This window comes from Drosophila eugracilis, unplaced genomic scaffold, assembly GCF_018153835.1.
Source record: "Drosophila eugracilis isolate 14026-0451.02 unplaced genomic scaffold, ASM1815383v1 contig_649, whole genome shotgun sequence".
Classification (NCBI taxonomy): domain Eukaryota; kingdom Metazoa; phylum Arthropoda; class Insecta; order Diptera; family Drosophilidae; genus Drosophila; species Drosophila eugracilis.
In genome coordinates this window covers 1123287-1135008 of record NW_024573535.1, presented here as the reverse complement: position 1 = coordinate 1135008, position 11722 = coordinate 1123287, and the positions used below count along the sequence as shown (strand labels likewise).

Here is an 11722-nt window from a genome sequence, read left to right as displayed (position 1 = left end):
TACTTATAATTTTTTGTTTGTTTTGTTTTTTATGCTTTTTGTCTATGTTGAGACTTTAAGCTACAGGAAAAGGATAATAGCCAAGGTGCTGGGGCTTTCGGCTAATTATAATGGTTTTTTCTTAAAGAATTTAATAGAAATATTATATTTATAAAATATAGGAATAAACATAAATAGATTGGATTTTATAGCCACATTTAGTTATAAATTATTAAATATTATATATCAATGTTTTTTAGCCGTTCAGTTTGGTGTACATAATTATTCATTACATATGTACATAGTTATTCTATAACATTTTTATGAAGTTTTTAAGCAGGCCCTTTGGTATTTAAGTGCTTCAATTTTAAAGAAACTAATTAACCTAATCTTTCATTACCAGAGTCATTATATTAATACAGTCTCGAATATTACTTTTTACAAGCTTAATTTAAAGCAGGGAATCTTAACGCCTTTGTTTTGAGTTTTCATTTGTTTTGTAAATGCTCCCTGCAGATCGACTTGCTAGCCTTAAAGCTTTGAGCGCTGACGGCGCTGCTTTTCTTCTTTGCGCCTCATTCCGTCGCCAACTGCAATACAATTTGTTCTTGTTTCTTTCTCGATCGTCCTCGAACTCCTTTCTATTCCACCAACAATTTTTCGTTTTCCTCTCCCCGCCTCATCCCGTCGCTAACTGTTCTTTTCTTCCTCGCTAATCCTCTGACACTTGCACTGAAAATCATTCCTTATAACTTCTGTTTGGACTTTCGAGATTATTTCGCAGTTCGCGGGTGCTTAAAATGAGTGATGAATTGGTTACCGAAAAAAAGTTTTTGTTTTTCTCAGTGCACAGCTGCAAACCAACACAAAAGCGTCACTAAATATGTGCACTCCTTCTTGTATTTGTGTACCCGTTTGACCATCCGTTTTTACTGTATTTGCTTACCTGCTCTCGTATTTTGTGATACTTACTTTTGATTTTTATTTGTTTTTTATTTATTTCTATTCAGTTTCTTGTATTCATAATTACCACAGATGGGAGTGTTATATTCAGTTCCAGTTATTTTAACCAGATCCATCAAAATTTGAGGTATATCTTCACCCGCAGCTTTTATAGTTCGAAAATAGTGGAAAACGAATGCCATTTTACAGCTTTTATGTTATTAACTGATGTCCATTTTAAGCTGCTTTCTTCATAATTATGTTTAGTTTTTAGTAGTAGTTCATACCATCAATTCATATAAAGAGTTATAATTTTTAACTGCCATGTTTTCTTTTAATAAGCTTTTTAATATTTACCAAGATTATTAAAGGTTACAAGTTCTTGAAATTCTTCAATTAAAGTTGATAACTTTTGATTTTTTCTTGATAATTGAATGCCATTTTTAAGCTTCTAAGTTCCCATATCTAAAGTTACGACCAGGTCGGCTCTATAATCCTCTTAATCCATACAATGACTAAACATTTTAGTGTTATTTTTAAGCTCTTTATGAAGCGTTTATTTGCTGAATTTAGCGATTTGTTCGTTACATAGTTGAGTAATCTCAAGAAAAGGCCAATTTGGGTTCAACTTAGGGACTACAGTGTGTGTGGTTGGGTGGTTGGTTGGTTGGTTGGTTGTTGCCATTCCAGATGCCAGTGTTCGAAGGGTACTCCTTACTGGTAGTCCTTGCTGTCCTGGTTGTTGTTCCACGCCTGGTGGACACCATGGTAGCTGCTCTGCTTCTGGGCGGGAGCGTTGCGGCCGAAAGGACTCTTGGGGTTCACCTGCAGGATGTAGTCACCTTCCAGATCGTGAGCGGTGTCGATGCCCATGTAGGCGCGCTTGCCGAATCCATCGTTTTGCTTGTACTGCTGCAGGGAGTTGGCTGGGACGGCAGGGAAGCTCCTCTCGTTACCGGGACGCACGGACTCGGCGAAGTAGCGGGTGGCACGCATGGCAGCCTCCACAACGTTGGTGGCTCCAGGAACACCGGCGGCAGGTCCGTTGGGGTAGAAGTCAACATCGCCGGAACGAATGGGAGTGCCCATGCCGTAGACCGAGGTGTGAATGGCATCAACGAACTCAGCATCACCGCGAGCCAGTCCGGTCAAGGTGTTCTTGCTCTTGGCCACGATCTTGGAGGGATCCAGACCAGTGACGCGACGCAGCTTGTGTCCGGTGAGACGGGTGAATTCCTGGGCAGCGGCACCGGCAACATGGGCACCCACATTCTGGCCAATCAAATGGATGGTGTCGAAGGGCATGTCCAACTCATTGACCATCTGGACGATCCACTTGCCGATCTTGGCGCCGGTCTTCTCGATGTCGAGCATGGCATAACGCTGGTAGTTGTTCAACTTGGATCCCAAATCGATCACAATAATGTCACCGCTCTGGGTCTTGGCGTTCTTCACCTCCTCGCTGGAGTCCTCCTCGCTGCTGGTCCTCTGGTTCCTCTTCTGCTCGTTGCTCTGATCCTGGTAGTCCTGGTTGCCGTTCTTGCCCTGCTGGCGCTGCTGCTGGAGGTTGTAACGCTGCATGTAGGCCTGGACCAGCTTCTTGGTCGCCTTCTTCACGGTCTCGGTGGTCTGGGGCAGTCCGGTCACAATGATGGTCACCTCGTCCTCGCCAAAGTTCTGCTTCTGCTTCAGGCGCTGGATCATCTCGTTCAGGGGGGCAACGGTCTTCTCGCCATTGGGCTTAGGGACGTAGGCCTGGATGCCGCTGGGCACGAAGTTGGGCTCCACGTTGTGGTGGATCTGGGACAGGTGGTCTATAAACAGGATTTGAATTATTAATTCTGGAAAACTAAAAGGAATTTTCTTTAAATTTCACTCACAAATTTGCTGCAGAAGCTCGGCGCCACGCTCCAGGTTCATGTTCTCCAGACGCTCAATGGTCAGATCGTCGACGGCTGGGATGGCCTCCAGTTGGGAGCCGGAGAGCCACTGCGATGGCTTCAGGGCCTGGTTGACAGAGTTGTCCATACGGCTATTGGGCTTGGCCAAAGCGGCGACCGCCAGGCAAGCCAAAAGGCTCAGCACTCTCATGGGGTTCATGGTTCGGATTCGGATTCGGGATTCGGTCCTGGGGATGCGACTTCAACACTGAGCGAGTTGAACTGATTTTCCAGAACCCCCAATACCAGCTTATATAGCCCCGAAAGTTCGTTTAGCATTTTACCACTTTCAGACTCTCTTTCCGCTGGGTCAGGTTTAATCGGGGCGCTAGTGCTGAGTAAGGGTTTCTGGGGCCTGGGAATCGGATGAGTATATATGCTATCGGTGGCTGAATAAAATGTATATACAATGTATAGAAAAGTAGGCACGGGCTATACCTATACCTATAAGTTGACCCCGCTGATGACTTAGCAGCACCTGCGGCCGCCTGATAATTTTAATTTGTAATCACTTTGTAGGCTCCGCTGATTGCAACATTGTAGTCTGGCCCCGGATTTGCTCAAATTTACATTCAAAATCTATCCAATTTTAACTTAATATCTCATAATCTTAAATACTATTTAATATTCTTTAGTATTTTTATTTAATTTGTGTTTTTTTCACTTTCATTTTGCTTAATTTATGGGGTCTAATTTTCCATTTCCATTTCAAGGCCAGGCGTTTAAGTTCATTGATTCCAGATTTTCGCCCTTGATAGGGATTGTGTGGAATGTTTCTAGTTTCCAGGCCAGATAGTAAAGATTTACATATTATTAAATATTTTATTATGCACTCTAGAAATGCCATTCAGGAGCACACTTAGTTTAAGTCTTTGTTTTTGTAGCTTTTAAGAGATTTTAGTAGGTTTTCCGATGTTAAATGGATTTTTTGTTTAATTTTTCACTGGGCTGTCTGCAAAAATACTTTTTGATCCAATTTTGATTACTTTTAAAGATATTGTTTATAAAATTCCCGATGACACCACACTTAAGTTGTATTGAAATATGAAACCTTTCTGATCTTGCTTTACTTACAATTTTTATTTATAATTTTTCGGGATTTGTTGATATTAACTGATAAGGAAAATGAAGTTTATTTACTTTGTATTTCCTAGTAAGATGTATGATAAATCCTGCAGTCTGTACAAATTTCTTTGACAATTTATCTAGTTCGAGATAAAAAGTTAACCAGTTTGTTTTTAAATCTTCTATTTTATTGATAATTATATCTGAAAATTCTTAAAAATTTTAATATTTTTAAAGTTTCAAAGGTCCAGGCGGCATCTGAAATAAATCCCTTCATTTATTATCCATCAGCCATCTAAGTTTTCAACTTCTTTTAGTAAAAAATCTTACAAGTTTCAAAATAAGTTCCAAAAGTAGCATAAATTTGTTAAGTATTTTTTATAAACAAAAGCTTAAGCTTGACCCCGGCATGAGTTCAATTCGTGCCCCTTGTCCAAGCCCGTCCCCCTTTTGGCCAAAACCCGCCTTTTGTTTATGTTTCTGAAAGTGCTGAATATTGAGGAAAATCTGTGGGACTGGAAAAATCAAAGAGCTGATCAGAAGTGTTGCAAAACCACTGACGCGGCGAATCAATATTTGTGCTGATATAGAAATCGGTTGCTGGAATCAATTGCTTCCGGCGCGTGCATTACACCATCGTCTATATATGCATTATATACCTATATACTTGCCGATCCGAAGGGGTATAAAAGCCCATGGGATCGTGGGTTTAGGTATGCAGTACAACTTGGTACGGTGTCTGAAAAAGTCGAACTTGGAAGCCACAATGAATCCTCTGCGCAGCCTTTGCGTTCTGGCCTGCCTTTTGGCAGTGACCATGGGTAACCCCCAGTCTGGAAGCCGTTCCGGCCGACGATCCAACTCCCTGGACAATGTGGAGCAGCCCAGCAACTGGGTGAGCCCCCGGGAAATCGAGGATCTGCCATCTTTGAAACAGGTTAGCCTCAAGAAGCTGCAGGAGATGAGCCTGGAGGAGGGCGCCACGCTGTTGGACAAGCTCTGTAAGTTAGCAAATCTCTGGTAATCATCTAGAACATCCCATTTAATGTTAAACCCATTATCCCGTAGACCACCTGTCCCAGTTCAACCATGTCTTCAAGCCTGACTACACCCCGGAACCCAGCCAGATTAAGGGCTACATTGTCGGCGAGCGCGGCCAGAAGATCGAGTTCAACCTGAACAACTTGGTGGAGAAGGTGAAGCGTCAGCAGAAGTTCGGCGACGACGAGGTCACCATCTTCATCCAGGGCCTGCCCGAGACCAACTCCCAAGTGCAGAAGGCCACCAGGAAGCTGGTTAAGGCCTACCAGCAGCGTTACAACCTCCAGCCCTACCCGACCACCGACTCATCCAGTGAGGAGCAGAGTCAAAAGAGCTCCAGCGAGGAGCAACAGAACCAGCGCAGGAGGCAAAACGATGACCAGGAGGACTCCAAAACCGGTGACCTGATTGTGATCCAGTTGGGCGATGCCATCGAGGACTTCGAACAGTACGCCACCCTGAACATTGAGCGCGTTGGAGAGATCATTGGAAACCGTCTGGTTGAGTTGACCAACACCGTGAATGTGCCCCAGGAGATCATCCATTTGATCGGTACTGGACCCGCTGCCCATGTTGCCGGAGTTGCTGGACGCCAGTTTACCCGCCAGACTGGACACAAGTTGCGCCGCATCACCGCCCTGGACCCCTCGAAGATCTACGGCAAGCCCGAGGAGAAGCTGACTGGATTGGCCCGTGGTGATGCCGACTTCGTCGATGCCATCCACACTTCCGCCTACGGAATGGGAACCAGCCAGAGGTTGGCCAATGTTGACTTCTACCCGAACGGACCCTCGACCGGAGTTCCCGGAGCCGACAACGTTGTGGAGGCCGCCATGCGCGCCACCCGCTACTTCGCCGAGTCCGTGCGTCCCGGAAACGAGAGGAACTTCCCCGCCGTTGCCGCCAGCTCGTACCAGGAGTACAAGCAGAACAAGGGCTATGGCAAGCGCGGCTACATGGGTATCGCCACCGATTTCGATCTGCAAGGCGACTACATGCTCCAAGTGAACTCCAAGAGCCCCTTCGGCAGGAGCACTCCCGCCCAGAAGCAGGCTGGCTACCACCAGGTTCACCAGCCCTGGCGCCAGTCCTCCTCCAACCAGGGTTCCCGCCGTCAGTAGATCATCGATCAGTGATCCATAGATGACAACCAGATCGCACACCCCTCATGCGAGCGAACCACTCCAGCTCATCCTCATCCAGCAGAACCTTCTGCCCTTAGCATCCACTATGTATAGTTACGCTTCGTTTTTTAATTCACAATAAAAAACCTTTGCATTTTTAAATATTTGAAAGATTTTTAAGTAATTGGAAAATTCTAGTAATGAACTCATTTTCTTTTGAGATTTAGCTTTCTTGGATTTTTGAAATATTTTTTGAATTTTTTAATATTCACTTTAGCGATTTAGAATGTTAGATTTAAGCCTGGAAATAAGAAAATGTCGGATCAAAATGAATTACTACTAAATTACCATTTTCAGAGCAATGGGGGCCTTGCTCTTTTTAAAGCAAGCGGAACGGGTCCTGTTTTATTCTGCTTGTTGTATTGGTATTCCTTAGTTCTATGATAGCAACGAAGAAAAAGAGGAGCCAAAAGGAGTTCGTAATTGAGTGAAAAGCATGGCAGAGAGAGAGAGAGATGGCAAAGGACACACACGAATTGGGTAGAATGGTAAAAAGCTGACTTTTGGGAATGAGTTCGATTCCGGAAAGAAGACGAGCAGGAGTTCGTAATTGAGTGAAAGGCATGGCAGAGCAATAGATTGCTGTCGAGTGAGGTTTGTGCTGTAGAGTCGTAGAGTGCTGTATAACTCGTTAGAGAGAGATGGCAAAGGACACACACGAATTGAGTAGAATGGTAGAAAGTTGGAAGCCGACTTTTGGGAGTGAGTTCGATTGCGGAAAGAAGACGAGCAGGACTTGCTGTGCGAAGCAACTTATTAATAAACATAGAAAACGAAACGATTAATCCGATGTATACATATATAGCTTCTTATAACCTTTTTGAAATACATTCAAAGATTTTGAAAGCTATACGATTACTAAAAAATCTACATAAAAGTTTCTAATATTTATTCGATATCAATAGCCAAAAAACCTTCATTTCCACCCACTAAAACCAAAGAATCGATCGAAAAAGATTTGGATTACTCGATATGTTTATTTAATAATGAAAGCATATTATCCATTATGGTATATAGCGTATACACGCCCAACCACACATACATATATATATATGGCGCTATATATATACATATATATATATGGGACGATAAACTACAGACAATATTTCCTTTGCTTACTACTGAGTTAGCAGGCGCAAAAAAAAAACTGGGTTCAGATATCACTAAGCTTAAATAAGAATAATTAACGTAGAATTTCAACTTCCTTATTCTGATCATAATCATCGTCATCATCGTTTTTTCGTCAACCTCAGCAGAACTAATCACAAATTGGGAAAAAAATCATATACAACACGGGAAATGTAGGGAAATGAATTTTCACTAATGCGAAAAAGGGTCTCCAGATGAGGTGGGGGTAGATGGGCTTTGGAGGCTTATTTAGGGCTGTGGTTTTATCAGTCTAGTCCCGGCAGGGCTGATTCGCGGGCGACCAGGTGCACATCCCGCCGACGCCGTCGTAGGCGAGTCCCTTGGGACAGGTGTACTCCCATCCCACGATTCCCCCTGTCTCCTCGAAACGGGCGCAGGATATAAACTTCCTGCAATTGAGAGGATGTGGGAAATTTCCTTGCGCCCGGCACTCGATGATGCCACGTCCATGGACAATGACCTTGGTGTCGCTTTTGGCTGGTGAAATGCTTCCACTGCGTCGTCTCTGGGCCACCTGACTTTGACCCACTGGGAATCCTTCCTCCAAAAGCTGACTACTGCTCGAGGTGGCCGTTAACAAAGCGCTTTTGGCCGGCGGACGGCTATAAACCTCGATATACTTGTGCGGACGACGACGGCTCTGCTGGCGACGGGAAAGAGGTGGAGCCGAATGGCCAGCAGGCGTGGATGATGACCCCAAGGTAGGCGTGGTCGCGGGCGTGGCTGTGGTCGATTGCGGCCGGCGAGGGCGTGGTATCAACTGGCGTCCTGCAATAAGATTAAAACCAATCAATTACAGAAGTGCTAACAAAAGGTTGAATTCAGGTAGAGGAGTTTAAATATTACATTAATCTTTATTCATTTATCTTCTTAAAAATATGCAAATTATTTTAAGAAAAAAGTATGAGATTGCGAATCGTTTAATATTTAAAAAGTCAGCAAATTGTAATTTATTCAAATTCAAATTGGGAAAAATTCTTGAAAACTCCAAATCAAAAAACAAGAAACAGAAATGTAAAAGAAACAAAAATTTAGCGCGTTATGAACATCTTAAAAATATTTGAATATTTCTATGATTAGATAATATTGATAAATTGAAATAATTAAGTACATATGTATTTATATTTTTATTAAGCGAACAAAACATATTTATCAGGTCTATATAAAAATATTTATATGATGTGCACTAAATACAAAATCAATCTAAATATCAATTTATTACGATAAAAACTTGACCAAATGAATTGTATTTTTATTTTTTTATTTGTTTAAATTGGTCAGTATTTAGTTTAAATATGATTTGTGTGTATTATCGACTTGCTCGTCCGTAAGCTTTCAGTGCTCGCGGTGCTATTCCACTAACAATTTTCCGTTATCCTCTCTCCGCCTTATCCCATCACCAACTGCAATATAATTTGTTGTTGTTTCTTCTTCGAACTCCTTGCTAAATTTCTTCGTTTTACTCTTTCCGCCTCATTCCGTCGCTAACTGTTCTTTTTTCTGCCTCGCTCGTCTTCGGACACTTGCACTGGAAATCATTCAATTTTTCGTTTTCTCTTTCCGCCTAATTCCGTCGCCAACTTTAATAAAATTTGTTCTTGTTTCTTCCTCGATCATCCTCAAACTCCTTGCTATTCCACCAACACTTTTTATTTTTCCTCTTTCCGCCTCATTCCGTCACTAACTGTTCATTTCCTTCCTCGATCATCCTCGCGCACTTGCACTGGAAATTATTCCTTATAACTTCTGTTTGCACTTTTGAGTTAATTTAGAATTCGGTGGGTCAGTAAAATGAGTGATGAATTGGTTACCGAAAAAAAGTTTTTGTTTTCCTCAGTGTACAGCGGCAAACGAACACAAAAGCGTCACTAAATATGTGCACGTTTTGTTGTATTTGTGTTAGCTTTGCCGTAAGACAAATTTGAGCACTCCTGCTTTAAGGAATGGAAATTATGAATATTGCATGCTAATAGCATTTAAACGGAGAGAACAATTTTAACTCTTATCACTTAAAAATGGAAAAAATATCTACATACATATGTATGTATGTTCAAATTAAGATCTATGCTATATCCAATAAAGGATTGATTATAACGTCAACGTAATAATACCAACTTCATGTTTTAATAAAATACTTACTTATGCCCTGGCTAATAACAGGCAGTGGCGCATTGGTAGTGGTGCTAGCCGTGGTGCTGGTGCTCTTCAGTGGCTGTGCTGGCAATGCCAAATCGTATTCCTCGCGAGAACGCACTTGCTCGGGGATTTGGTTGAAACGACTGGTGTGGATGCTCGACTTGGCCACCTGATCCTCATCGTCGTCATTCAAATACAAAGTGGTGGTGGTTTCCAGACCAGTATTTGGTGGATTTGTGGTGCGGGCAGTTGGTGGAGTGGTGGATATCAGGGTGAGCCGGCGCTTAAAGAGCGGGTTTTGGGTTCTCGGCACATCAGTGGCTATATAGTGGGATATTATCATCAGATTATATATGTACATACATACGTTAATATACAAGTCAGCCATAAACCAAAAAAAGGGTGCAACATTATTAAAAAATAAATAGTGGTTATCCCACATAGTCAGTTATTTTTTATGGGCTTGTCAAAAGCTTAAAATAAATCTTCATTGTGGGAATTTCTAGTCTACAAAACATTTTCATTATACGAGGTGTGTTCAAAAAGTAAGGTGACTCTTCAAATTTCGCGAATTTCAAATTTTTCGATTATCGAAACCTTTTAGAAGTTATACGAGGTGTGTTCAAAAAGTAAGGTGACTTTTCAAATTTCAAATTTTTCAAATTTTTCGATTATCTTCAGTTTTGGGAACAAGAAAAAGTCACATTGGGCCAAATCCGGTGAATATGGTGGCTGAGGCATTATTGTGGTGTTGTTTTTGGCCAAAAAATCCAAATCCTTTGATCCATATTTTTCGATAGCAAAAAATCGCCGAGCTCGCAAAATAACTTGTAACTTTACGCCTCTCACAACCAAACAAAAGAGGATGTTCCATTGAAACTTGGTACAGATGTTAGGGAAGAGTGTACCAATATAACAAAACAAAAAAATCGATAATCGAAAAATTTGAAATTCGCGAAATTTGAAGAGTCACCTTACTTTTTGAACACACCTCGTACTGTACATTACAAAAGATAGTAAATAAAATATTTTTAAACGAACAAAAAATACTTTCTTTTGTCTGCCTTTTTTTTTTACTTTAATTTACATAAAGTTTTGGGCATAAAAACGCGAATAAAAACCTTAAGAAATGTGAGCAGGGAGAGAGTTGTAAACACTTCAGTGCATGCACAGTAAGAGATTGTGCACTCTTTAAATATTAATTTTAATAAAAATTAACTTTATTATTATTAACTTAACTTAGTTTTATTAAGCCCTATTTATAGTTTTAAATATGTGTATTAAGGTAACTAAACATTAAGCGGTAAAGTCCGCAACACCTCTGACAGACCTTTAAGATTTTTTCCCACTGTACTTACCACTCTCATCGCCGTTGGCTGCCGGTGCGAAGGTTGTCAGTCGACGCGTTTGAAATTGGCGACGCAGTGCGAAGCTGGCGGGCTGGAACTTGTGTTGTTTTTGTGTGATGTCATTGCTGCTGCTGCTGCTGCTGCTGATGTTGCTGCTGTGTATGTTGCTAGTTGCTGGCGTCAGTGTTGCTGCCTCACCGGATGCCGCTGCTGCTGTTGCTCCGCTCTTGGCTTTCAGCTTGTTCAGGTAGATGTTGCTGCTGGTTCTGCCGCCAGCAACAGATGTTGCTGTTGGGAAGGCTGTAGTTGCTGCTGCTGCGGTTGTAGTTGCTGCTGCTGCGGAGGCTGCTGCTGAGGGTCTGCTGCGCAGTCGGTTGTATTTGGAGGTCGTTGGTGGTTCTGCTGGCTGCTGCGTGGTGGCTTCAACCACTGCCGACGTCGGTGAGTTGATAACCCGCCGGCGGACACTCAACACCGGTCGCCGCGAAACGCTGGCAGTCGATGGTTGACGCAGCTGCCAGTTGGTAGTCGATAGTCGTTGGTTCACAGTACATGAAATTATATAAAAAAAAAAACAGATATTCAATTTAGCATTCGGGGAATTTTTTGTTTTTGGATTTTGAATTTTGGAGATTTTTGCAACTCGCTGTGTGGTGTTCTTTTTTTCGTGCGTTTTCCTGGCGGTGTGCAGTCAACAACAATTCAAAAGCGCGCTACATGCTGGACTATAAACAATAATAATAAATCATATTAATAAATTACAGAATTAGTTAAACAATAAGGAAACTACATAGGAGATCTACAAAAGCCTTAAATAAATTAGTACTGTTTGGCGTTTGGCTGGGTTTTTGTGTTGTGTTTTTCTTCTTCTGTGGGTCTGTCGTCTGGGCATTGGGAAAGGAAATGGATATGGAAATGTAAATGGAAAGGAAAGGAA

General features: G+C 42.0%; 3 protein-coding genes across 3 annotated transcripts in view; 1 reads left to right on the top strand and 2 right to left on the bottom strand.

The window, feature by feature from the left end:
* Positions 1-1451: 1451 nt before the first annotated feature.
* Positions 1452-3078, bottom strand: LOC108109634 (vitellogenin-1). The gene is made up of 2 exons (XM_017218210.1): positions 2802-3078; positions 1452-2735 (listed from the first exon to the last, which is right to left on the bottom strand). The coding sequence occupies exons 1-2, from the start codon at positions 3019-3021 to the stop codon at positions 1636-1638; spliced, it is 1320 nt and encodes a 439-aa protein (XP_017073699.1). The 5' UTR covers positions 3022-3078; the 3' UTR covers positions 1452-1635.
* Positions 3079-4636: 1558 nt separating this feature from the next.
* Positions 4637-6253, top strand: LOC108109636 (vitellogenin-2). The gene is made up of 2 exons (XM_017218212.2): positions 4637-4927; positions 4995-6253. The coding sequence occupies exons 1-2, from the start codon at positions 4642-4644 to the stop codon at positions 6086-6088; spliced, it is 1380 nt and encodes a 459-aa protein (XP_017073701.1). The 5' UTR covers positions 4637-4641; the 3' UTR covers positions 6089-6253.
* An 896-nt stretch (positions 6254-7149) lies between these two features.
* Positions 7150-11722, bottom strand: part of LOC108109684 (serine-rich adhesin for platelets) — a 39474-nt gene continuing 34901 nt past the window's right edge. The window contains 3 exon segments of the mRNA XM_017218282.2: positions 7150-8068; positions 9440-9757; positions 10795-11299. Coding sequence (XP_017073771.1) covers positions 7551-8068; positions 9440-9757; positions 10795-11299 — 1341 coding nt within the window. The 3' untranslated portion in view covers positions 7150-7550.

Excerpts from the sequence above, each read along its gene's own strand:
- LOC108109634 (XM_017218210.1), bottom strand. The coding sequence starts at position 3,021 with ATGAACCCCATGAGAGTGCTGAGCCTTTTGGCTTGCCTGGCGGTCGCC. Across the intron at positions 2,736-2,801 it reads CGAGCTTCTGCAGCAAATTT|ACCACCTGTCCCAGATCCAC; the intron begins GTGAGTGAAATT and ends TCCTGTTTATAG.
- LOC108109636 (XM_017218212.2), top strand. The coding sequence starts at position 4,642 with ATGCAGTACAACTTGGTACGGTGTCTGAAAAAGTCGAACTTGGAAGCC. Across the intron at positions 4,928-4,994 it reads CACGCTGTTGGACAAGCTCT|ACCACCTGTCCCAGTTCAAC; the intron begins GTAAGTTAGCAA and ends ATTATCCCGTAG.